The sequence below is a fragment of the Oncorhynchus masou genome, chromosome 24 (assembly GCF_036934945.1).
Source record: "Oncorhynchus masou masou isolate Uvic2021 chromosome 24, UVic_Omas_1.1, whole genome shotgun sequence".
Classification (NCBI taxonomy): Eukaryota; Metazoa; Chordata; class Actinopteri; order Salmoniformes; family Salmonidae; genus Oncorhynchus; species Oncorhynchus masou.
The window spans coordinates 29,899,056-29,925,941 of NC_088235.1; the positions used below are offsets into that span (position 1 = coordinate 29,899,056).

General features: G+C 43.8%; 1 protein-coding gene across 3 annotated transcripts in view; it reads left to right on the top strand.

The window, feature by feature from the left end:
• The first annotated feature begins 222 nt into the window (after nucleotides 1-222).
• The window catches only part of macrod2 (mono-ADP ribosylhydrolase 2), a 1,245,161-nt gene continuing 1,218,497 nt past the window's right edge, over nucleotides 223-26,886 (top strand). For 2 of the 3 annotated variants that reach the window (XM_064933636.1, XM_064933637.1), the window contains exons 1-3: nucleotides 223-467; nucleotides 4,013-4,120; nucleotides 9,035-9,127. In XM_064933636.1, the coding sequence (XP_064789708.1) occupies nucleotides 431-467; nucleotides 4,013-4,120; nucleotides 9,035-9,127 (238 nt within the window). In that variant the 5' untranslated portion in view covers nucleotides 223-430. The remainder of the gene's footprint in view (nucleotides 468-4,012; nucleotides 4,121-9,034; nucleotides 9,128-26,886) is intronic. The other variant, XM_064933635.1, reaches the window with a different exon arrangement.

The following is a 26,886-nucleotide window of genomic DNA, read 5'->3' on the forward strand; positions in this document are numbered from 1 at the left end:
AAACTTGTTTAGCATTATCTATTCCAAATATGGCATTATTCCACTATTTGTATCCGTTTGGATCCGTTTCAATGGGGGACTTTATTTTGAAGGCGAACAGCAAATTCCACTATTGTGGCCAATCACTCTGACTGCCACATCAGTCGCTCCTATCGCACATCTACTTCCTAGTCTCCGACAGCCAATCGCTTGGCCGTGATTCCAACAACGTAATTTACGGGGCTCATCAGGCTAGGTTGCATCGAGCCTGCATTACTGGGGTCCATAGAAATCTTGACAGTTTCACAGGTGAGAGAGACGTCGTGGGTTAAGCTGCTAGCTCCGGGGTTGTTTTACTTTCTCTTTCAGTTCACCGGTCCTACCATACGCTTCGAGTCTGGGGTTGCCACAGTCAAAAAACACGAACTCCAAGTCCTATCACCACGGCACCATGAGCAGAAAGAAAAAGGACTGGAAGACAGAGAAAGGTAAGAAGACTTATTTTGGGGTTGGGGACCATTACAATGAATCTGTACCATCATCTCTCTCCATGTCTCCCATGCCTTTACAGCTTGACCGTCTCACATAGACTATCTATCTGACAGTCCAGGATATCGGTGAGCACCGGCTGTTGATTATAAGGCACTTATTATAGGGCTGGCTACATACACCAGCATCCCGACATATGCGAGCCCGTGAAGCCTACAGATGTTGCGCTAAGCAGGATGCGCCTGTGCCTCTGCCTGGTACCGAACCATATAAGACAAACGCACAATTACCACACCGCTGCTGTCATAACAGTAACCCACGTTTAGTTTACACACATATATACATACGGTGCGTTTGGGGACTTTAGCAAGGCAATACAGCAGCTACTCGAGGCTTGTCTAGTAGGCCGTGTATTTCTGCAAGTTCACCTGTTAGAATGAATGACAATGGCTCTCAAGAAAGAGCCCGGCTGATAGATAAATAGGTCGGTAGGTAGCTAAGTCTATCATGGCATGAAGGGGCTATTGTAAACAGTTAGCTTATGTGTAATATGAGCCCAATGTGTTGTCTATGATACTATTTTATTATTATGAATGACACATTATGCTACATAGATATAGAGAGGTAATAATAACTGTTATAGTTACAATGTTGTCAGGATTTATCATGGGCTTAAGTGTGTTTTATTTGTCTATTTTCTTCAAACCATTCTTAAACACTTTCCTCAGGTCCGGTAGATTAACATACTGCAGTGTATATATTTATTACTCTAATGTGAACCAGGCAAGATGTAGCCCACACACAACCCACTGTCCAGTCGGCTATTACAAAACAATCGTCATCTCTAAGAATTCTGTACCATTATAAAGTGTTAGGTCTAGTCACACCATTATAAAGTGTTAGGCCTAGTGACAGCATTATAAAGTGTTAGGCCTAGTGACAGCATTATAAAGTGTTAGGCCTAGTCACACCATTATAAAGTGTTAGGCCTAGTCACACCATTATAAAGTGTTAGGCCTAGTCACACCATTATAAAGTGTTAGGCCTAGTCACACCATTATAAAGTGTTAGGCCTTGTCACAGCATTATAAAGTGTTAGGCCTAGTCACACCATTATAAAGTGTTAGGCCTAGTCACAGCATTATAAAGTGTTAGGCCTAGTCACACCATTATAAAGTGTTAGGCCTAGTGACAGCATTATAAAGTGTTAGGCCTAGTCACACCATTATAAAGTGTTAGGCCTAGTCACAGCATTATAAAGTGTTAGGCCTAGTCACACCATTATAAAGTGTTAGGCCTAGTCACAGCATTATAAAGTGTTAGGCCTAGTGACAGCATTATAAAGTGTTAGGCCCAGTCAAACCATTATAAAGTATTAGGCCTAGTCACACCATTATAAAGTGTTAGGCCTAGTCACACCATTATAAAGTGTTAGGCCTAGTCACACCATTATAAAGTGGTAGGCCTAGTCACAGCATTATAAAGTGTTAGGCCTAGTCACAGCATTATAAAGTGTTAGGCCTAGTCACACCATTATAAAGTGTTAGGCCTAGTCACAGCATTATAAAGTGTTAGGCCTAGTCACAGCATTATAAAGTGTTAGGCCTAGTCACAGCATTATAAAGTGTTAGGCCTAGTGACAGCATTATAAAGTGGTAGGCATAGTCACAGCATTATAAAGTGTTAGGCCTAGTCACACCATTATAAAGTGTTAGGCCTAGTCACACCATTATGAAGTGTTAGGCCTAGTCACACCATTATAAAGTGTTAGGCCTAGTCACACCATTATGAAGTGTTAGGCCTAGTCACACCATTATAAAGTGTTAGGCCTAGTCACACCATTATAAAGTGTTAGGCCTAGTCACACCATTATAAAGTGTTAGGCCTAGTCACACCATTATGGAGTGTTAGGCCCAGTCACACCATTATAAAGTGTTAGGCCTAGTCACACCATTATAAAGTGTTAGGCCTAGTCACACCATTATAAAGTGTTAGGCCTAGTCACAGATGCTCTCATTCTAGCTTACAATATGTTACTATAAGGCACTTTACGTTTACATTTTAGTCAATTAGCAAGCACTCTTATTCAGAGCGACTGACAGAAGGAGCAAGTAGGATTTAGTGCTTTGATCAAGTGGGGGCTCCCGAGTGGCGCAGTGGTCTAAGGCACTGCAGTCCCTGGTTTGAATCTAGGCTGTATCACATCCTGCTGTGATTGGGAGTCCCATAGGGCAGTGCACAATTGGCCCAGCGTCGTCCAAGTCATTGAAAATAAGAATTTGTTCTTAACTGACTTGCCTAGTTAAATAAAGGTTACATTTAAACATTTAAAAAAGGGCACTTCTGCAGATTTTTCACATAGTCGGCTCAAAGATTTCGAATCAGCGACCTTTGGTTACTGGCCAAGTGCTGTTAACCGCTAGGCTACCTGCCGCCCACCAACTGTAATCAAGGTTCTCCCCTGCTCTGTTTTGTAAGTTTGCCGTATCATATGCACTCTTCACTGGCTGTTCACCTCCACACACAGTATAAACAGGGATGGCAGGTAGAACAATCTCTGACGTAATCAAAGAGCTGAAATAACTCCCTTTTTGTTAGTAATGAATAGTAATGCAGACCAAATCTTTTAGTGTTCCCCCTCTCTCTTCAGTTCTCATAACATTGTATGTATAAGTTATAAGTAGTCCGGTGAAAATTTGTTTGTGAGAGCGACAGACCTTTGTAGGGCTGTAAACCAAAGCACACTATTGTGTTTAATGACCAGTTAAAACTTTTCCCCTCCTTTAGTCATTCATGTAGAAAAAACTACATCAGTCTGGGGAATGGAGGAAAATGTTTAACAGTTTTAACCATATGGGGGGTGGCGGGAGGGGGTGGAGTGGCTTATGGAGTGGCTTATATAGTGACTGTAATATTCTTAGCTCAGCCTCACCTGGAAATCATGTCACTTATTTCAAGTCTTACTTGAAAACTTTGTTTTACAAACACAACTTCCTGCATTATATTAATGAATTCACTTTAAAACATTTTTTTTTATGTATACATCACTAGCAGGTAGTATACTGCCATAAATACAGGAAAATACATGAAGTGCTGGTAACGTGTAACAATGCTCTCATCAGAAAAAAATTGCCCAGCAGAAATCTGGGAACCTAGCTCACCTCATCTCGCCTCAATCGCCAAACTCCTCTCTCTGGTGCTGTAACAATATGCTGAGCCTGGATATCCAGACTGTCCTACTATGATATTCCACGCTCACTCATTTGTTTGTGTGACAATTTTTTGTTTTTGTTACTTTGTTACTTAAATTTACATTTTTGTTCTAAAATGGACTATTATGTTCTAAAATGGAGTAGTTTGTTCAAAAAATGACTTATGTTCTAAAATTGAGTAGTTTGTTCTAAAATTGACTTATGTTCTAAAATGGAGTAGTTTGTTCAAAAATTGACTTATGTTCTAAAATTGAGTAGTTTGTTCTAAAATTTACTTATGTTCTAAAATGGAGTAGTTTGTTCTAAAATGGTCTATTTATTCTTCTTTTCAGACAGAGTGTTGAATATGTCATTGGAGGAGAGGCGTAAGGAGTACCGTCGGTCTGAATATGTACCTCTGGACCAAATCAACACCTGGAAGCAGTCTCAGAGGACAGAAGGTGAGAGATACACTCAGAGGCCTTGTTCGAATTCTTCAGAAATCCTTCCTTCCTTCCTTCCTTCCTTCCTTCCTTCCTTCCTTCCTTCCTTACTTTCTTGAAGTAATCACAAGTCTGAATTGGTAGAGTATTGGTGAAAGTGACCTTACATCTATCCAATCACTAAAAAACATGTGCTTATCTCAAGGAAACAAGGAAGGAAGGATGCATTTCTAAAGTATTGGAACAGGTCCAGAGATCCCCACCAGAGCCTGAGCCTATTGATGTGGAGACTGCTGACTAATAATCACACTAAGCGATGAATCTGAACAATGAATAAGCTAGTTCACCTGAAGAGACATTCAAAGGGAACAACTTTCCAATTTCAATCTTCAACTCTAGCCTTTAAATGATTGCTTTTACTTGTAACCTCATGACATAACAGCTTAATAACACTATCATAAGATTGACATAACCCTTCAAGGCCACCATCTTACGCTTATGACAACCAGCAAAGCAACTTTGCCGCTCTGTGTAATGCACTCCCATTAATAGTAACAGCGTCTGCTAAATTACTAACATGTAAATATCTCTTAGCCTCTGTGTCACACTGCGGTTCATTTTTTTTGTGGCTTCCATAAATGTAATTGGCTGCATCATTTCCAACCTCCCATATATATATTTTTGTAAATATATACAAAATATATACAGTACCAGTCTAAAGTTTGGACACAACTACTCATTCAAGGTGGTTTTCTTTATTTTTAATATTTTCTACATTGTAGAATAATAATGAAGACATCAAAACTATGAAATAACACATATGTAATCATGTAGTAACCAAAAAAAATGTTAAACATATCAAAATATATCTTCTAAGTAGCCACCATTTGCCTTGATGACAGCTCTTGGCATTCTCTCAACCAACTTCACCTGGAATACTTTTCCAACAGTCTTGAAGGAGTTCCCACAAATGCTGAGCACTTGTTGACTGCTTTTCCTTCCTTCAATTGCGTTGAGGTCGGGTAATTGTGGAGGCCAGGTCATCTGATGCAGCACTCCATCACTCTCCTTCTTGGTCAAATAGCCCTTACACAGCCTGGATGTGTGTTGAGACATTGTCCTGTTGAAAAACAAATGATAGTCCCACTAAGCGCAAACCAGATGGGATGGCGTATTGCTGCAGAATGCTTTGGTACCCATGCTAGTTAAGCCATGGTGGTTGAGTGCCTTGAATTCTAAATAAATCACTGACCGTTTCACCAGCAAAGCACCCCCACACCATCACACCACCACCTCTATTCTTCACTGTGGGAACCACACATGCGGAGATCATTCATTTATTACTCTGCATCTCACAAAGACACGGCGGTTGGAACAAAAAATCTCAAATTTGAACTCGTCAGACCAAAGGACAGATTTCCACCGGTCTAATCTCCATTACTCGTGTTTCTTGGCCCAAGAAACTCTCTTCTTCATATTGGTGTCCTTTTAGTAGTATTTTTTTTGTTGTTGCAGCAATTAGACCATGAAGGCCTGATTCACGCAGTCTCCTCTGAACAGTTGATGTTGAGATGTTTCTGTTACTTGAACTCTGTGAAGCACTTATTTGGGCTGCAATTTTAGAGGCTGGTAACTCTAATGAATTTATCCTCTGCAGTCCTCATGAGAGCCAGTTTCATCATAGCGCTTGATGGTTTTTGCGAGTGCACTTGAAGAAACTTTCAAAGTTCTTGAAATGTTCTTTATTGACTGACCTTAATCTCCTAAAGTAATGATGGACTGTCGTTTCTCTTTGCTTATTTGAGCTGTTCTTGCCATAATATGGACTTGGTCTTTTACTACATAGGGCTATCTTCTGTATATCACTACTACCTTGTCACTACACAACTGATTGGCTCAAACACATTAAGAAAGATATTCCACAAATTAACGTTTTACAAGGCACACACCTGCTAATTGAAATGCATTCCAGGAGACTACCTCATGAAGTTGGTTGAGAGAATTCCAAGAGTGTGCAAAGATGTCATCAATGCAAAGGGTGGCTACTTTGAAGAATCTCAAATCTGAAATATATTTTGATTTGTTTAACACTTTTTTTTGTTACTACGTGATTCCATATGGGTTATTTCATAGTTTTAAAGTCTTCACTATTAGTCTACAATGTATATAATAGCAAAAATAAAGAAAAATTGTACAATTTATCTCTTGACTAGACTACACTTTGACACAGACTAGTTTGGCCACATAATAACGGTAATATAATATATTACATTTGTATGGTGCTTTTCATTACAAGAATAATCTCAAAAGTGCATAAAATAAATCATTTACTGTAATAAAATGAATGAATACATAAATAGGATAATCTAACAAAAAACTATCAAAGTCTAGGAGGGTAGGCCAGCCAGTACCTGTATAGAGACATGTTACACACACACACTCACTCACTCACTCACTCACTCACTCACTCACTCACTCACTCACTCACTCACTCACACACTCACACACACACACACACACACACACACACACACACACACACACACACACACACACACACACACACACACACACACACACACACACACACACACACACCCACCCACCCACCCTGCAGGCATGTGGTACTGACTGTATTGTAGGAATCAATGTTAATTGCCCAGTCTTTATTTCCATTAGACCCATAAGATCCTGGTCAAACGTAGTGCACTATATTTGCAGTAGTGTGCCATTTTGGAACACATTCCTGATGTGATTATCATGATCTGATGCCTGACACTGAATTCACTGATGAAAGATTAATTGATTTAGTTGTGTGTGTGTGCCACAGTGATAAAAATGTGGAAGTATTATTTTGATGCTGTTTTGGGGGGTTTTGTAGATTCGATCTGAAATGTCGGTTGGCATATTTAGCAGAACCACAGGTGGCTGTTGGCTCATAGTAATAGCTTAATGAATGGAATGGTATTTGATGCCATTTCATTCACTCTATTCCAGCCATTATTATGAGCCGTCCTCCCTTCACCAGCCTCCTGTGAGCAGAACACTTTTGTGAATTTGTGACTGCAGTATGAATCTGCTTGAAGTTGGTGACCTTTTCTCATACTTTCAGTACATACCCCTACCCCAGTTGTGTGTATCTATGTATGGTGCATTCGGAAAGTATTCAGACCCCTTGACATTTCCACATTTTGTTACTTCACAGTATTTTTCTAAAATGTATTAAATAGTTTTTTCTCTCATCAATCTACACACAATAGCCCATAATGACATTTTAGCAAATGTATATAAAAATAAAAAAAACAGAAAATCACATTTACACAAGTATTCAGACCCTTTACTCAGTACTTTGTTGAAGCACCTTTGGCAGTGATTACAGCATCGAGTCTTCTTGAGTATGACGCTACAAGCTTGGCACACCTGTATTTGGAGAGTGTCTCCAATTCTTCTCTGCAGATCCTCTCAAGCTCTGTCAGGTTGTATAGGGAGCGTCGCTGCACAGCTATTTTCAGGTCTCCAGAGATGTTGATCAGGTTGAAGTCTTGCTGGGCCACTCAAGGACATTCAGAGACTTGTCCCGAAGCCACTCCTCCTTTGTCTTGGCTGTGTGCTTAGGGTCGTTGTCCTGTTGGAATTCTGAGGTCCTGAGTGCTCTGGAGCAGGTTTTCATCAAGGATCTCTGTACTTTACTCTGTTCATCTTTCGCTCGACCCTGACTCGTCTCCTAGTCCCTGCCGCTGACAAACATCCACACAGAATGATGCACCGTAGGGATGGAGCGAAGTTTCCTCCAGACGTGGCACTTGACATTCAGGCCAAAGAGTTCAATCTTGGTTTCATCAGACCAGAGAATCTTGTGTCTCATGGTCTGAGAGTCTTTTATGTGCCTTTTACTGAGGAGTGGCTTCCGTCTGGTCACTCTACCATAAGGGCCTGATTGGTGGGGTGCTGCAGAGATGGTTGTCCTTCTGGAAGGTTCTCCCATCTCCACAGAGGAACTCTGGACCTCTGTCAGAGTGATCATCGGGTTCTTGGTCACCTCCCTGACCAAGACCATTCTCACCCGATAGCTCAGTTTGGCCGGCAGGCCAGCTGTAGGAAGAGTCTTGGTGGTTCCAAGCTTCTTCCATTTAAGAATGATGGAGGCCACCATGTTCTTGGGGACCTTCAATGCTGCAGAAATGTTTTGGTACCATTCCCCAGATCTGTACCTCAACACAATTCTGTCTCGGAGCTCTATGGACAATTCCTTTGACCTCATGGCTTGGTTTTTGCTCTGACATGCACTGTCAACTGTAGGACCTTGTATAGACAGGTGTGTGCCTTTCCAAATCATATCAAATCAATTGAATTGACCACAGGTGGACTCCAATCAAGTCGTAGAAACATCTCAAGGATGATCATTGGAAACAGGATGACCTGAGCTCAATTTCGAGTCTCATGGAAAAGGGTCTGAATACTTATGTAAAGAAGGTATTTCTGTTTTTAATTTTTAATACATTTGCAAACATTTAAAAAAACTGTTTTCACTTTGTCATTATGGGGCGTTGTGTGTAGATTGTAAGTGTATTTCATCCATTTTAGAATAAGGCTTTAACGTCACAAAATGTGGAAAAAGGGAAAGGGTCTGAATACTTTCTGAATGCACTGTATGTCTGTTATTCTGTGAATGTGTTTGTTTGTCTGTCTGTCTGTGTTTGTCTGTGTGTTTGTGCCTGTAAGTTTACTCTTTTAAACCCTCAATAATGCACTAGTCTATAGAACAACAATGATATGGCTCATTCCAGATGTGCAGTATTCCACAAGGACAGTGACAAGAAGAACTAAACTAAAAAAACTAGTCATCTGTCTTTATTTCTGGTCCTGTCTTTAAGAGTACCTGTACAGTGTAGCTAATGAACAAACCCCTGCTCTTGTTGTTTCTGGTGACAGAGGAAGAGGAAGGGAAGGACCTTCTGAGAGACAAAGTATCTCTCTACAAGGGTGACATCACCATCCTCGAGGTCGATGCCATAGTTAACGCAGGTACGATGCTTTGTTATTCATTTACATTGGTTTGATGCAGGAGTTTGTCAAACTATGGCTAAATACGTTTGCACTGCTTTAATGCTGATGTTTATGAAACAAGCCATGCCTATGGTGAACAGTTGTTTCACACTACAACCTCATGACATGCAGTTTGTCTGTGTTTGTCAATGCTGATGTTTATGAAACAAGCCATGCCTATGGTGAACAGTTGTTTCACACTACAACCTCATGACATGCAGTTTGTCTGTGTTTGTTAATGCTGATGTTTATAAAACAAGCCATGCCTATGGTGAACAGTTGTTTCACACTACAACCTCATGACATGCAGTTTGTCTGTGTTTGTTAATGCTGATGTTTATGAAACAAGCCATGCCTATGGTGAACAGTTGTTTCACACTACAACCTCATGACATGCAGTTTGTCTGTGTTTGTTAATGCTGGTAAGGTGCTTTTAAAATGGAGTTACACTGGTTTAATGTAGGAAGCTGTGAAACAAGCAAAACCATGTTTTTTCTGTGTCTGTTATTTCTGATAAGGTGCTTTATAAATGAACTTTCAACAGTTCAGAGTGTGTGAAATCAGCAAAGCTGTGGTTTTTCATCATCTATGGAACGTTTTTTCACGCTACAAACCTACAACATGCACAGTGTGATTTATGAGTTTGCTGCCCTCTAGTGTTGGTGGGTGTAAAGTGCTAACTCTTGTTGGATTGATTGGTGGATTGTGGGTCGTAGAAACAAATATGGTGAATCATTGACTTTGAGCAGTTCTGTAGTAGTTCATTGTGGGGTGAGAGAAAACATCATTCCTATTTCAGGATTTGGCTGTTAAGACTTGCCACACTTTTTGTGGGCCTGTGTGGGATACAGTGAATGATGTGAGCGTATGTTTTTAATGTAGAGGTAAGAGTAATGTGGTTACTAGTAGTCTGGTTAATTAACAGCCTGTTATCTGTAGAGCTCGCTAATTGTGTGTGTGTGTATGTTCTCTTACTGGTATTTTATTCTGACAGGAGGTTTGAGAGATTAGCAGAATAGTAAGTAGTTCACTTCCTTGTCTTTTGGTATTCATACCAACCTATGGCAGAGCGCCTGTGTTACTTACCATTTACTTACTGTATGGCAGAGAGCCAGAGCAATATGAAACATTGTGCTAAATAGCAGAATAGGGACCCATGCATTTTTTGGTGATAGGATTGTGTTCCAATTATTGTTAGTTGTGAGGATGGTTGGTCCATCCTTATAATGGAGCAAATTGATAGTGAACCCACTGTTATCGGCAGCGAGTACCCTCACACTGCGATCATGTCAAGCAAACATTGTTTCAACAATAAATGTAGCCTTGTCTAGCGGTTCCCCCCCAGTGTTTTTCCCAGTGTTGTTTCATTGGCTACCTTTACTAATTTCCAGCGAAGGCCAAGATACAAAACCGCTGTCTTTCAATACCACGCTCTTCTACCGTCTCCCTCGGCTGAATATTTGAGTCCTTTCTAGTCCATTCTTAGTTTGAACAGTTCAGTCATAGATATTACTTTTGAAAAGCCATCGGCGGGCATCATAGAGGTTTAGTGGTGATTTTAAATGTGAATACAATATGTCTATGGAAGTGGCAGTGCTTAAAGATTATGTTATTACTGTAGAGAGAGATTGTGTTATTACTGTAGAGAGAGATTGTGTTATTACTGTAGAGAGAGATTATGTTATTACTGTAGAGAGAGATTGTGTTATTACTGTAGAGAGAGATTGTGTTATTACTGTAGAGAGAGATTATGTTATTACTGTAGAGAGAGATTGTGTTATTACTGTAGAGAGAGATTGTGTTATTACTGTAGAGAGAGATTATGTTATTACTGTAGAGAGAGATTATGTTATTACTGTAGAGAGAGATTGTGTTATTACTGTAGAGAGAGATTGTGTTATTACTGTAGAGAGAGATTGTGTTATTACTGTAGAGAGAGATTGTGTTATTACTGTAGAGAGAGATTGATAGATTTGATCTCAATGGTTATTACTGTCTCCTGTGTAACCAGCTGTTTTTATACACATTAGCATCTTGGTACATAACCTCTATTGGAGCCAGCAGAATATTAGCATAGGGGAAGTGTTGGTTTGCCTGTGTCTTTTATGTATGGATGCATACGGCCTGCTCTAATGTTTATTGTTCTATATCAGCCTAGAAAGCAGAAACATAATGCTTACACTGTAAGTGTTGCATCTAAAATATGTAGCCCCTTTCCTGCAGTCAAATGACCAAATCGCCCTCTAGTGGCCTCATGGGTTGAATGCTATAAATACTTTTTATAATTTCATAACTAATAAACATTATTTAAAAATTACCCACTAAAATCCAGTGAATTTATATTGAATGTTTTTGTTATATTTCAGTCTTCTGTGATGTATATAAGGTGTAATATTGGGATGCAAACACAAAATGTTATATATTTTTTAAGCGCATAACCATGTGTGTGACATGTATACTTTTGTTTCAAAGTAGATTTGTTTAAGACTACCAAGGAACACTCCGTAATTTTTTAAATTCCGTCTGAACTCATACAAGTCTCTCTTGAGGCTAACCTGTGTAAACAAAGGCTAAAACATTATTTGGAATACAAACATGACGTTCTGGCTTTTCTAATTTCACTAACAATTAAAAAACTTCAGGAGAACATTTCATGTCTGTGTGACATAGTGCTGTGTGCTCTGTGTGTGTTCTCTGTGTGTATGCTCTGTGTGTATGCCCTGTGTGTGTGCTGCCTGCACAGCCAACTCAATGGTGTACATTTAACTCTGACAGTGTAAAATGTACACTATTCTCAGTGAACATATGAGTCCCACTGAACTGGTGTTAAAATAACACCTTTTGAAAGCTTTAAAGATGTAACTATGTTGCAGTGTTCCCCATTCAACTCTTAACGTGTTCAAAGGAACTTGATTGTGGTGTTTGCATAGCTCTACTGAGTAATACACAACACCTACAGTGTAAAACATAACACTTGATTTAGAGTAAACTGGACTCACTTTTCTTAATGCTGACGCTGTTACACTTTCTCAGTGTAGGAAACTAACACCTGTAGTGTTACAGTAAATCATTTTGGGGTGTTGATTTTAGGGATGAACGATCTATTGGTGAGCATATCGGAATCGGACGATATTAGCTGAAAATGCTAACATCGGTATTGGCCCAATGTCTAGTTTAACGCCGATGTGCAAAACCGATGTCAAAGCTGACATGCATACCTATATAATGTAAGTAGATGATGTGCATACCTATATAACGTAAGTAGATGACGTGCATACCTATGTAACATAAGTAGATGACGTGCATACCTATGTAACGTAAGTAGATGACGTGCATACCTATATAACGTAAGTAGATGACGTGCATACGCATATAACGTAAGTAGATGACATTCATACCTATGTGACGTAAGTAGATGACGTGCATACCTATGTAACGTAAGTAGATGACGTGCATACCTATATAACGTAAGTAGATGACATGCATACCTATATAACGTAAGTAGATGACGTGCATACCTATATAACGTAGGTAGATGACGTGCATACCTATATAACGTAGGTAGATGACATGCATACCTATATAACGTAAGTAGATGACGTGCATACCTATATAACGTAAGTAGATGACGTGCATACGTATATAACGTAAGTAGATGACATGCATATCTATATAACGTAAGTAGATGACGTGCATACCTATATATTGTAAGTAGATGACATGCATACCTATATAACGTAGGTAGATGACGTGCATACCTATATAACGTAAGTAGATGACGTGCATAACTATATAACGTAGGTAGATGACGTGCATACCTATATAACGTAAGTAGATGACGTGCATACCTATATATTGTAAGTAGATGACATGCATACCTATATAACGTAGGTAGATGACGTGCATACCTATATAACGTAGGTAGATGACGTGCATACGTATATAACGTAAGTAGATGACGTAAAAAAACACTATGAAAAATACAGCGCTACACAGAACAAAAGCAGAAAAATACTAAGCGCACACTTCCAACAACTAAACAAGTTCAAGTCGAGCAGTCATTTGAAAGAGTAAGAACATTTCAGCGAGACAACTCAAAAGCGAAATCCATTAATGCCAAGATTATGGAATTCATTATGCTGCTTGCTATGGGCGTCACGGCTGACATTCGGCCCAGCTATGTCAGCCCCATGAGCATGCTGAGTCTGACAGCACAGTGGGTCGACAAGGATTTTGTACTGAGGAAAGCCGTATTGCATGCTCAAGAATGTGCTGCCATTTCAATGGCATTTGAGAACATGTTTGAAACTTGGGAACATGAAAACACTCCTAGCGCTATTTGAACAACTGACCTGAGAAATAAGCTCATCAACTGCGTCTGCAGCAGACGCGATACCCTCTGTCATGGCATTGAAACGCCTGATCAACAACACTACAGACAGACCGTGGGGTTAAAACTTACAAAAGTACCCGAGGCTGTGAACAAGACATTTGGTGGTATTCTCTCTGAGCCTGTTTACTGTGTCGCCGCCATGCTCGGTGCTAAGTGCAAGGACCACTACTTCGATGCAGATAAGAAACAAGGTTTACGTGAAATGTTACATACACAGCTGGACAAGATGGAAACGGACACAGTGACAGCACGCACCAAGGAAGAGAGGCCACAGACAGACAGAGCTGAAACTTCACTGCTTGACAAGTATGATGAAATTCTGGTTGAGAATGAAACGACTGAACAAATGAACAACGAAACAGAACAGCAAGTAAGTGAAAGAAATAGGTTTTGATTATGTTTTACTGGTAATGGGGACATCGGTAAAGGCCAACAAAATAACTTTTTGGTCAGTGTGGTGTGTGTGTGTGTAACCTTTATTTAACTAGGCAAGTCAGTTAAGAACAAATTATTATTTATAATGACGGCCTACCCCGGCCAAACGCGGACGACGCTGAGCCAATTGTGCACTGCTCTGTGGGACTCCCAATCACGGCCGGATGTGATACAGCCTGGATTCAAACCAGGGACTGAAGTGACGTCTCTTGCACTGTGATGCAGTGCCTTAGACCACTGCGTCTATGTGTGTGTGTTAACTATTTAACTGTACTAGAATGCTTAAAAGGCCGCTAAAGTTTTTAAATATCGGATATCGGTAAGATTTGTTTTTGGCAAGTAAAATATCGGAAATCGGTATCGGGCAAAAATGTCATATCGGTGCATTCCTAGTTGTTCTAACACTTTATGGATTAAATCCTAATTTAATCCTAATCCTAAAACACTACCTAAATAATTTAAACCAGAACAACCATTTCAATAATGGGAGCAATAAATCTAACTGATTGGATTAAAAAGTATGTTATTTATCTTTGTGTAACATAAGATTAACCAATTAATTAACGTACATGCAAAAACGCAGATATTAAAAACAATCCTAAAAAGTAATCTACCTGCATAGCATGCTGGGAAATATGATAGTGATAGGTGTAGTTTTGATGGGACTGTTTTACTCTCAATAACAAACCTGTGCTTATTAACACCAGCAATGGGGTTATTTTACACCACTGAGTGTTCATTTCACTCTTACAGAAATTATTTAACTTCTGAATCCACACAGAAAAATCTAAACTGGTGTGTGTGTGTGTGTGTGTGTGTGTGTGTGTGTGTGTGTGTGTGTGTGTGTGTGTGTGTGTAACATAGTGCTGCTTTCCACAGCTCCTCCTCAGCTTTTATCAGGACTTCAGGGTGATTTAAATCTCCTATTACAGTTAAATTATTAGGATCATTGAGTTTCTAATTCTTCCTTAATTATGTTTAGACAGAGGTCGGACAGCAGGTGCTCAATATGTCACCTGGGGTGGTGAGCTGTCGGGAGAGAGAGAGAGAGCAGGGTAGGAGGGGGCTGTGTGTATCTGTTTGTGGAGTTGGAGGGTGGACATTAATGGACTAGCTCCCTGTCTGATCAGGCAGATGGCACTATGTAACCTGCTGTTAAGAGTAGTGTCTACATGGAGGGGGGCAAATGTCTACCACCACCATACTGGATATCTGGGCACAGCCCCCAATCCTATCCTACCTCCCTGCCAGCTACAGTATGTCCTTGTTTTCCTTTTTTCCCCCTTTTGCTTTGCCTCTTGTCGTCATTAATCAGGATCCGTTCACTTTTCTGTTTCATCCCTCCTCTAAGTTCCTGGACTTTCATTCCTAGCCCAGTCAGTGACTCATCTTGTTAAAGCTGTCTACAAACACTGAAGCCTTGATTAAACTGAGATTAAACTGGCTGCTGCTTTAATGCTGAGTCCAGGAATGAGAGGCTTTTATAGCGTGTGTGTGTGTGTGTGTGTGTGCGTGTGTGCGTGTGCGTGTGTGTGTGTGCATTGCGAAGAAAGAGTGTGTGTGTGGAGTCAAATAAGATATGCTGCTTGAGTAAAGTGAGATCCAGGAGTGGTAAGCTTATATAGCAGCCAGACCCCCCCCATATAGGGACTGGTGGTAGTCTCTTTTAGCAGCAGCCAGACCTCCCATACAGGGACTGGTGGTAGTCTCTTTTAGCAGCAGCCAGACCTCCCATACAGGGACTGGTGGTAGTCTCTTTTAGCAGCAGCCAGACCTCCCATACAGGGACTGGTGGTAGTCTCTTTTAGCAGCAGCCAGACCTCCCATACAGGGACTGGTGGTAGTCTCTTTTAGCAGCAGCCAGACCTCCCATACAGGGACTGGTGGTAGTCTCTTTTAGCAGCAGCCAGACCTCCCCGTACAGGGACTAGTGGTAAGCTTATATAGCAGCCAGACCCTCCCATACAGGGACTGGTGGTCATCTCTTATAGCAGCCAGACCCTCCCATAGAGGGACTGGTGGTCATCTCTTATAGCAGCCAGACCCTCCCATAGAGGGACTGGTGGTCATCTCTTATAGCAGCCAGACCTCCCATACAGGGACTGGTGGTCATCTCTTATAGCAGCCAGACCCTCCCATACAGGGACTGGTGGTCATCTCTTATAGCAGCCAGACCCTCCCATACAGGGACTGGTGGTCATCTCTTATAGCAGCCAGACCCTCCCATACAGGGACTGGTGGTCATCTCTTATAGCAGCCAGACCCTCCCATACAGGGACTGGTGGTCGTCTTTTATAGAAGCCAGACCTCCCCGTACAGGGACTAGTGGTAAGCTTTAATACAGTGCCTTGCGAAAGTATTCGGCCCCCTTGAACTTTGCGACCTTTTGCCACATTTCAGGCTTCAAACATAAAGATATAAAACTGTATTTTTTTGTGAAGAATCAACAACAAGTGGGACACAATCATGAAGTGGAACGACATTTATTGGATATTTCAAACTTTTTTAACATTCAAAAACTGAAAAATTGGGCGTGCAAAATTATTCAGCTCCCTTAAGTTAATACTTTGTAGCGCCACCTTTTGCTGCGATTACAGCTGTAAGTCACTTGGGGTATGTCTCTATCAGTTTTGCACATCGAGAGATTTTTTCCCATTCCTCCTTGCAAAAGAGCTCGAGCTCAGTGAGGTTGGATGGAGAGCATTTGTGAACAGCAGTTTTCAGTTCTTTCCACAGATTCTCGATTGGATTCAGGTCTGGACTTTGACTTGGCCATTCTAACACCTGGATATGTTTATTTTTGAACCATTCCATTGTAGATTTTGCTTTATGTTTTGGATCATTGTCTTGTTGGAAGACAAATCTCCGTCCCAGTCTCAGGTCTTTTGCAGACTCCATCATGTTTTCTTCTGGAATGGTCATGCATTTGGCTCCATCCATCTTCCCATCAATTTTAACCATCTTCCCTGTCCCTGCTGAAGAAAAGCAGGCCCAAACCATGATGCTGCCACCACCATGTTTGACAGTGGGGATGGTGTGTTCATTGTGATGAGCTGTGTTGCTTTTACGCCAAACATAACGTTTTGCATTGTTGCCAAAAAGTTCAATTTTGGTTTCATCTGACCAGAGCACCTTCTTCCACATGTTTGGTGTGTCTCCCAGGTGGCTTGTGGCAAACTTTAAACGACACTTTTTATGGATATCTTTAAGAAATGGCTTTCTTCTTGCCACTCTTCCATAAAGGCCAGATTTGTGCAATATACGACTGATTGTTGTCCTATGGACAGAGTCTCCCACCTCAGCTGTAGATCTCTGCAGTTCATCCAGAGTGATCATGGGCCTCTTGGCTGCATCTCTGATCAGTCTTCTCCTTGTATGAGCTGAAAGTTTAGAGGGACGGCCAGGTCTTGGTAGATTTGCAGTGGTCTGATACTCCTTCCATTTCAATATTATAGCTTGTACAGTGCTCCTTGGGATGTTTAAAGCTTGGGAAATCTTTTTGTATCCAAATCCGGCTTTAAACTTCTTCACAACAGTATCTCGGACCTGCCTGGTGTGTTCCTTGTTCTTCATGATGCTCTCTGCGCTTTTAACGGACCTCTGAGACTATGACAGTGCAGGTGCATTTATACGGAGACTTGATTACACACAGGTGGATTGTATTTATCATCATTAGTCATTTAGGTCAACATTGGATCATTCAGAGATCCTCACTGAACTTCTGGAGAGAGTTTGCTTATCTGAAAGTAAAGGGGCTGAATAATTTTGCACGCCTAATTTTTAATTTTTTGATTTGTTAAAAATGTTTGAAATATCCAATAAATGTCGTTCCACTTCATGATTGTGTCCCACTTGTTATTGATTCTTCACAAAAAAATACAGTTTTACATCTTTATGTTTGAAGCCTGAAATGTGGCAAAAGGTCGCAAAGTTCAAGGGGGCCGAATACTTTCGCAAGGCACTGTAGCAGCCGGACCCCCCCCCCCCCATACAGGGACTGGTGGTAGTCTCTTACAGCAGCCAGACCTCCCTGTACAGGGACTGGTGGTTGTCTCTTATAGCAGCCAGACCCTCTCCATACAGGGACTGGTGGTAGTCTCTTAGAGCAGCCAGACCTCCCATACAGGGACTGGTGGTAGTCTCTTATAGCAGCAGCCAGACCTCCCCGTACAGTGACTGGTGGTAGTCTCTTATAGCAGCCATAACCCCCCCCCCCCATGACAGGGACTGGTGGTCGTCTTTTATAGAAGCCAGACCTCCCTGTACAGGGACTGGTGGTTGTCTCTTATAGCAGCCAGACCCCCTCCATACAGTGACTGGTGGTAGTCTCTTACAGCAGCCAGACCTCCCTGTACAGGGACTGGTGGTTGTCTCTTATAGCAGCCAGACCTCCCCGTACAGGGACTGGTGGTAGTCTCTTATAGCAGCAGCTAGACCTCCCCGTACAGGGACTGGTGGTAGTCTCTTATAGCAGCCAGACCTCCCATACAGGGAATGGTGGTAGTCTCTTATAGCAGCAGCTAGACCTCCCCATACAGGGACTGGTGGTAGTCTCTTATAGCAGCCATAACCCCCCCCATACAGGGACTGGTGGTAGTCTCTTACAGCAGCCAGACCTCCCCGTACAGGGACTGGTGGTAGTCTCTTATAGCCGCCATAACCCCCCCCCCCCATACAGGGACTAGTGGTAGTCTCTTAGAGCAGCCAGACCTCCCATACAGGGACTGGTGGTAGTCTCTTACAGCAGCCAGACCTCCCTGTACAGTGACTGGTGGTTGTCTCTTATAGCAGCCAGACCTCCCCATACAGGGACTGGTGGTAGTCTCTTATAGCAGCCAGACCCCCATACAGGGACTGGTGGTAGTCTCTTATAGCAGCAGCCAGACCTCCCCGTACAGGGACTGGTGGTAGTCTCTTATAGCAGCCAGACCCCCCATACAGGGACTGGTGGTAGTCTCTTATAGCAGCAGCTAGACCTCCCCGTACAGGGACTGGTGGTAGTCTCTTATAGCAGCCAGACCTCCCATACAGGGAATGGTGGTAGTCTCTTATAGCAGCAGCTAGACCTCCCGTACAGGGACTGGTGGTAGTCTCTTATAGCAGCCATAACCCCCCCCATACAGGGACTGGTGGTAGTCTCTTACAGCAGCCAGACCTCCCCGTACAGGGACTGGTGGTAGTCTCTTATAGCAGCCATAACCCCCCCCCCCATACAGGGACTGGTGGTAGTCTCTTAGAGCAGCCAGACCTCCCGTACAGGGACTGGTGGTAGTCTCTTATAGCAGCCATAACCCCCCCCCCATACAGGGACTGGTGGTAGTCTCTTAGAGCAGCCAGACCTCCCATACAGGGACTGGTGGTAGTCTCTTACAGCAGCCAGACCTCCCTGTACAGTGACTGGTGGTTGTCTCTTATAGCAGCCAGACCTCCCCATACAGGGACTGGTGGTAGTCTCTTATAGCAGCCAGACCCCCATACAGGGACTGGTGGTAGTCTCTTATAGCAGCAGCCAGACCTCCCCGTACAGGGACTGGTGGTAGTCTCTTATAGCAGCCAGACCCCCATACAGGGACTGGTGGTGGTGTCTTATAGCAGCCGGATAGCAGCCAGACCTCCCTGTACAAGGACTGGTGGTAGTCTCTTATAGCAACCATACCCCCTGTATAGGGACTGGTGGTAGTCTCTATAGCAGCCAGACGCCCCACCACACAGGGACTGGTGTTAGGTAGTCTCTTATAGCAGCCAGACCTCCCGTACAGAGACTGGAGGTTGTCTCTTATAGCAGCCAGACCTCCCCTACAGAGACTGGTGGTAGTCTCTTATAGCAGCAGCCAGACCTCCCCGTACAGGGACTGGTGGTAGTCTCTTATAGCAGCCAGACCCCCCATACAGGGACTGGTGGTGGTGTCTTATAGCAGCCGGATAGCAGCCAGACCTCCCTGTACAAGGACTGGTGGTAGTCTCTTATAGCAACCATACCCCCTGTATAGGGACTGGTGGTAGTCTCTATAGCAGCCAGACGCCCCACCACACAGGGACTGGTGTTAGGTAGTCTCTTATAGCAGCCAGACCTCCCGTACAGGGACTGGTGGTTGTCTCTTATAGCAGCCAGACCCTCTCCATACAGGGACTGGTGGTAGTCTCTTAGAGCAGCCAGACCTCCCATACAGGGACTGGTGGTAGTCTCTTATAGCAGCAGCCAGACCTCCCCGTACAGTGACTGGTGGTAGTCTCTTATAGCAGCCATAACCCCCCCCCCCCCCCCATGACAGGGACTGGTGGTTGTCTTTTATAGAAGCCAGACCTCCCTGTACAGGGACTGGTGGTTGTCTCTTATAGCAGCCAGACCCCCTCCATACAGTGACTGGTGGTAGTCTCTTACAGCAGCCAGACCTCCCTGTACAGGGACTGGTGGTTGTCTCTTATAGCAGCCAGACCTCCCCGTACAGGGACTGGTGGTAGTCTCTTATAGCAGCAGCTAGACCTCCCCGTACAGGGACTGGTGGTAGTCTCTTATAGCAGCCAGACCTCCCATACAGGGAATGGTGGTAGTCTCTTATAGCAGCAGCTAGACCTCCCCATACAGGGACTGGTGGTAGTCTCTTATAGCAGCCATAACCCCCCCCCATACAGGGACTGGTGGTAGTCTCTTACAGCAGCCAGACCTCCCCGTACAGGGACTGGTGGTAGTCTCTTATAGCCGCCATAACCCCCCCCCCCCATACAGGGACTAGTGGTAGTCTCTTAGAGCAGCCAGACCTCCCATACAGGGACTGGTGGTAGTCTCTTACAGCAGCCAGACCTCCCTGTACAGTGACTGGTGGTTGTCTCTTATAGCAGCCAGACCTCCCCATACAGGGACTGGTGGTAGTCTCTTATAGCAGCCAGACCCCCATACAGGGACTGGTGGTAGTCTCTTATAGCAGCAGCCAGACCTCCCCGTACAGGGACTGGTGGTAGTCTCTTATAGCAGCCAGACCCCCCATACAGGGACTGGTGGTAGTCTCTTATAGCAGCAGCTAGACCTCCCCGTACAGGGACTGGTGGTAGTCTCTTATAGCAGCCAGACCTCCCATACAGGGAATGGTGGTAGTCTCTTATAGCAGCAGCTAGACCTCCCCGTACAGGGACTGGTGGTAGTCTCTTATAGCAGCCATAACCCCCCCCCATACAGGGACTGGTGGTAGTCTCTTACAGCAGCCAGACCTCCCCGTACAGGGACTGGTGGTAGTCTCTTATAGCAGCCATACCCCCCCCCCCCATACAGGGACTGGTGGTAGTCTCTTAGAGCAGCCAGACCTCCCGTACAGGGACTGGTGGTAGTCTCTTATAGCAGCCATAACCCCCCCATACAGGGACTGGTGGTAGTCTCTTAGAGCAGCCAGACCTCCCATACAGGGACTGGTGGTAGTCTCTTACAGCAGCCAGACCTCCCTGTACAGTGACTGGTGGTTGTCTCTTATAGCAGCCAGACCTCCCCATACAGGGACTGGTGGTAGTCTCTTATAGCAGCCAGACCCCCATACAGGGACTGGTGGTAGTCTCTTATAGCAGCAGCCAGACCTCCCCGTACAGGGACTGGTGGTAGTCTCTTATAGCAGCCAGACCCCCCATACAGGGACTGGTGGTGGTGTCTTATAGCAGCCGGATAGCAGCCAGACCTCCCTGTACAAGGACTGGTGGTAGTCTCTTATAGCAACCATACCCCCTGTATAGGGACTGGTGGTAGTCTCTATAGCAGCCAGACGCCCCACCACACAGGGACTGGTGTTAGGTAGTCTCTTATAGCAGCCAGACCTCCCGTACAGAGACTGGAGGTTGTCTCTTATAGCAGCCAGACCTCCCCTACAGAGACTGGTGGTAGTCTCTTATAGCAGCAGCCAGACCTCCCCGTACAGGGACTGGTGGTAGTCTCTTATAGCAGCCAGACCCCCCATACAGGGACTGGTGGTGGTGTCTTATAGCAGCCGGATAGCAGCCAGACCTCCCTGTACAAGGACTGGTGGTAGTCTCTTATAGCAACCATACCCCCTGTATAGGGACTGGTGGTAGTCTCTATAGCAGCCAGACGCCCCACCACACAGGGACTGGTGTTAGGTAGTCTCTTATAGCAGCCAGACCTCCCGTACAGGGACTGGTGGTTGTCTCTTATAGCAGCCAGACCCTCTCCATACAGGGACTGGTGGTAGTCTCTTAGAGCAGCCAGACCTCCCATACAGGGACTGGTGGTAGTCTCTTATAGCAGCAGCCAGACCTCCCGTACAGTGACTGGTGGTAGTCTCTTATAGCAGCCATAACCCCCCCCCCCCCATGACAGGGACTGGTGGTTGTCTTTTATAGAAGCCAGACCTCCCTGTACAGGGACTGGTGGTTGTCTCTTATAGCAGCCAGACCCCCTCCATACAGTGACTGGTGGTAGTCTCTTACAGCAGCCAGACCTCCCTGTACAGGGACTGGTGGTTGTCTCTTATAGCAGCCAGACCTCCCCGTACAGGGACTGGTGGTAGTCTCTTATAGCAGCAGCTAGACCTCCCCGTACAGGGACTGGTGGTAGTCTCTTATAGCAGCCAGACCTCCCATACAGGGAATGGTGGTAGTCTCTTATAGCAGCAGCTAGACCTCCCCATACAGGGACTGGTGGTAGTCTCTTATAGCAGCCATAACCCCCCCCCATACAGGGACTGGTGGTAGTCTCTTACAGCAGCCAGACCTCCCCGTACAGGGACTGGTGGTAGTCTCTTATAGCCGCCATAACCCCCCCCCATACAGGGACTAGTGGTAGTCTCTTAGAGCAGCCAGACCTCCCATACAGGGACTGGTGGTAGTCTCTTACAGCAGCCAGACCTCCCTGTACAGTGACTGGTGGTTGTCTCTTATAGCAGCCAGACCTCCCCATACAGGGACTGGTGGTAGTCTCTTATAGCAGCCAGACCCCCATACAGGGACTGGTGGTAGTCTCTTATAGCAGCAGCCAGACCTCCCCGTACAGGGACTGGTGGTAGTCTCTTATAGCAGCCAGACCCCCCATACAGGGACTGGTGGTAGTCTCTTATAGCAGCAGCTAGACCTCCCCGTACAGGGACTGGTGGTAGTCTCTTATAGCAGCCAGACCTCCCATACAGGGAATGGTGGTAGTCTCTTATAGCAGCAGCTAGACCTCCCCGTACAGGGACTGGTGGTAGTCTCTTATAGCAGCCATAACCCCCCCCATACAGGGACTGGTGGTAGTCTCTTACAGCAGCCAGACCTCCCGTACAGGGACTGGTGGTTGTCTCTTATAGCAGCCATACCCCCCCCCCCCATACAGGGACTGGTGGTAGTCTCTTAGAGCAGCCAGACCTCCCGTACAGGGACTGGTGGTAGTCTCTTATAGCAGCCATAACCCCCCCCATACAGGGACTGGTGGTAGTCTCTTAGAGCAGCCAGACCTCCCATACAGGGACTGGTGGTAGTCTCTTACAGCAGCCAGACCTCCCTGTACAGTGACTGGTGGTTGTCTCTTATAGCAGCCAGACCTCCCCATACAGGGACTGGTGGTAGTCTCTTATAGCAGCCAGACCCCCATACAGGGACTGGTGGTAGTCTCTTATAGCAGCAGCCAGACCTCCCCGTACAGGGACTGGTGGTAGTCTCTTATAGCAGCCAGACCCCCCATACAGGGACTGGTGGTGGTGTCTTATAGCAGCCGGATAGCAGCCAGACCTCCCTGTACAAGGACTGGTGGTAGTCTCTTATAGCAACCATACCCCCTGTATAGGGACTGGTGGTAGTCTCTATAGCAGCCAGACGCCCCACCACACAGGGACTGGTGTTAGGTAGTCTCTTATAGCAGCCAGACCTCCCGTACAGAGACTGGAGGTTGTCTCTTATAGCAGCCAGACCTCCCCTACAGAGACTGGAGGTTGTCTCTTATAGCAGCCAGACCTCCCGTACAGAGACTGGTTTTTCAACCATGCTGCCATTTTGTATATCTTACCATTAATTTTGCATTCAACACACCATCACACAATGTACTGCTAAGTAGTTCATTAAATGCAGTGAGAGATGGGAGTTGGGATGAGGCTTGATTTGTCTCAGCTATTGATCCGCAGGGTGTGACTGACTGTGTTTGTGTGTGTGTTTCTGTTCCTCTGTGTCTCTGTGTGTGTGTGTCTGTGTTTCTCATAGACCAGTGTACATAATTCTGTTATTAGCGAGTAACGACCAGGAATGGCCCAGGCGTGCTTTGAAAAACAGGTGGAGCTGCTGTATGTCTTAATCTCACTGAGATTCGATAAATCTATTGGGTAATTTCACTGATTGTTAATCCAATGCATTTAGAAGGATTATCTGCAGTAATCTTAGTTGGATTAAGTGTCTAGCTGCCAGGAAAGAAAAAGAAAAACAGTGCAGATGACTTTGTGACTTCGTTCTGCATTTCAGGGGTCCCCATATCGCACACTAATCCCTATGGGCCCTGGTCAAAAGTAGTGCACTATATAGGCACTAGGGTGCCACTTGGGACAGTACCAGGATGATGGCATGAGGCTCAGTCAGGATTTACTGCTAATCCTTGTTATTTTCTTTTTAAAACACAATTTAATGTTCAATCATTTCCCTCCCCCTCACTGTCCGTCTGTCACAAGGAAGAAATAGAGTACCATCTCAACTAAACTTCTAAACTTCATTGCTACTCTACTGAACAGAATGAGGCCATAAAGATAGCTGAGCAAGTGTGATTTGCGTGTGTGCGTGCGTGCCTACGACTGTGTGGTGTGCGTGCGTGTATGTGTGTGCTTATGACTGTGTGGTGTGTGAAGGGGGAAAAGTGTATTATAATGATGACTGGTGTAATTATAGGAGAAGAGAAGAGGTCATTTAAGCAATAAGGCACGGGGGGGTGTGGTATATGACCATTATAAGGGCTGTTCTTATGCGTGATGCAACGTGGAGTGCCTGGACACATGCCTTAGCCGTGGTATATACCACAAACGCCCGAGGTGCCTTATTGCTATTATAAACTGGTTACCAACGTAATTAGAGCAGTAAAAATACATGTTTTGTCATATCCATGGTATACGGTCTGATATACCACAGCTTTCAGCCAATCAGCATTCAGGGCTGGAACCACCCAGTTTATAAAAACCTTTATCCTCCCATCCCTCTATTCTTGCATGTGTCTGTATTCGATTGTCAATTTACTGTGTAAGGCATCTGCTTATGAGGCCAATCAAACATTCTAGAGGGTCTCAGCTAAGACGAGCGCTAGCCCAGCAGAACTGGGTTCACATACTATTTGACATCTTTCAAGTACATTTGTTTATTCTGCCTGGAGTAGTAGGTGGGTGAGGTATTGCTCTTTTGTGACAATTCTATTGGTTCCATACTTCCATTGCACCAGGCAAGCTCAATTAAGCCCAGAACAAGTATTTTAAAATAATTTTCAATAGTATTTGAACCCATGTCTGGAGTGCCCGCCACAGAGGTTATGGTTATTGGTATGCTGTGGTATGCAGCGAAGCCATTCACATTCATATCCACATAGCAGGTATTAGAGATTTGATTAGAGTATTAGTGAGGTATAATACAACCATCCACAGTCTGAATCTGTCTGTTTGTGGTGTGCAGGATGGTTCAACAGTAGCCTACACTTTGTTTTATGATTGTGGTTGTTTTAAAGTCGTTTTTTCCCAGACTGCACTACACATTTCCAATTGAGACAATAAAGCGAATGATTGATTGAAAAGATAATGTTTCAAAGAAACCCGTAGGCTAACTTGTATGGAATTGGTATAGGCAGCTATAAAACAATATTTTTTCATTGAACAATATCGTTGGAAGGACCTTTTTAGTCTTTGTTATCATTATTTTAATTAATTAAACTATGTTTGTTAGTGAAATCCTGAGTCGTTTCACACAGTGGAAATTAAATTCCCACTTACAGGTATAGGATCTTAATTTGATCACCCTGCAATGCAGGACATTTAAAACGTTTAGTGTATTTGAGGTTTAAAATGGCTTCTGAAGTTTTTAATTTCAGACTTGATTTTCCCTTACGAAAAATGTATCAACCCATAACAAAATGTCAATTTATTATAATCCACAAAATATTTCAAATGTCCTGTTGCTGCAGGACTTTTTTCCTGCTGTAGCAAACTGGCTCAAATTAAGATCCTACATCTGTAGCAATTAATTCTGTAGCACTGTGTGTGTGTGTGTGTGTGTGTGTCTCCCATAGCGTTAGCTCGGTTCTTAGCAGGCAAAATTAGTTTTCAAATCACTTTCTGGATGACCAGTTATTGTTTAATTGAAAAAAATGTGTTGTCACCTTCGTTAATTGTTCTAGTAACTGACAACAGTGGTAATAGGCGTTGAAATGTAAATTGCTCTCTGCTTCTGCTGTTATTATTATTCCCACAACAAGGGTTCCACTAAAATGAAAAAAATCCATTAAAAAAAGAAAAAAAGTTGGGAATGGAATGGATTTACAAAGTATGTGTTAATTTTTGTATAGCTTTATGTTGATGAGGGCTCTTTTAGTGACAGTTGTTTTGCTAATGGAGGCCTACTTTCTGACAGGGCACTGTGTGCGCGTGGTTGTGGGTGCGTGCGTGTATGCGCACTGTGTAGCATTTGCTAATGGTGTTTAATGTTCAAAGCACATTACATGTCTCCCTGAGTCACCCAGTCTTAATGGAGGAAATAGAGGCTACTTCCCAAATGGGACCCTATTCCCTATTTAGTGCACTACTTTTGACAGGAGACCATAAGGCCCTGGTCAAAAGGTAGTACTCTACATAGCGAATAGGGTGCTGTTTAAAACACAGCCAGAGAACTTCTATACTAATCATAAGATGGCATCACTGAGTTCTGTACTTGGCAGAGAGAAGATGCAGAGTGAAAAAATGACATTTAGAATATTCTCAGCTTT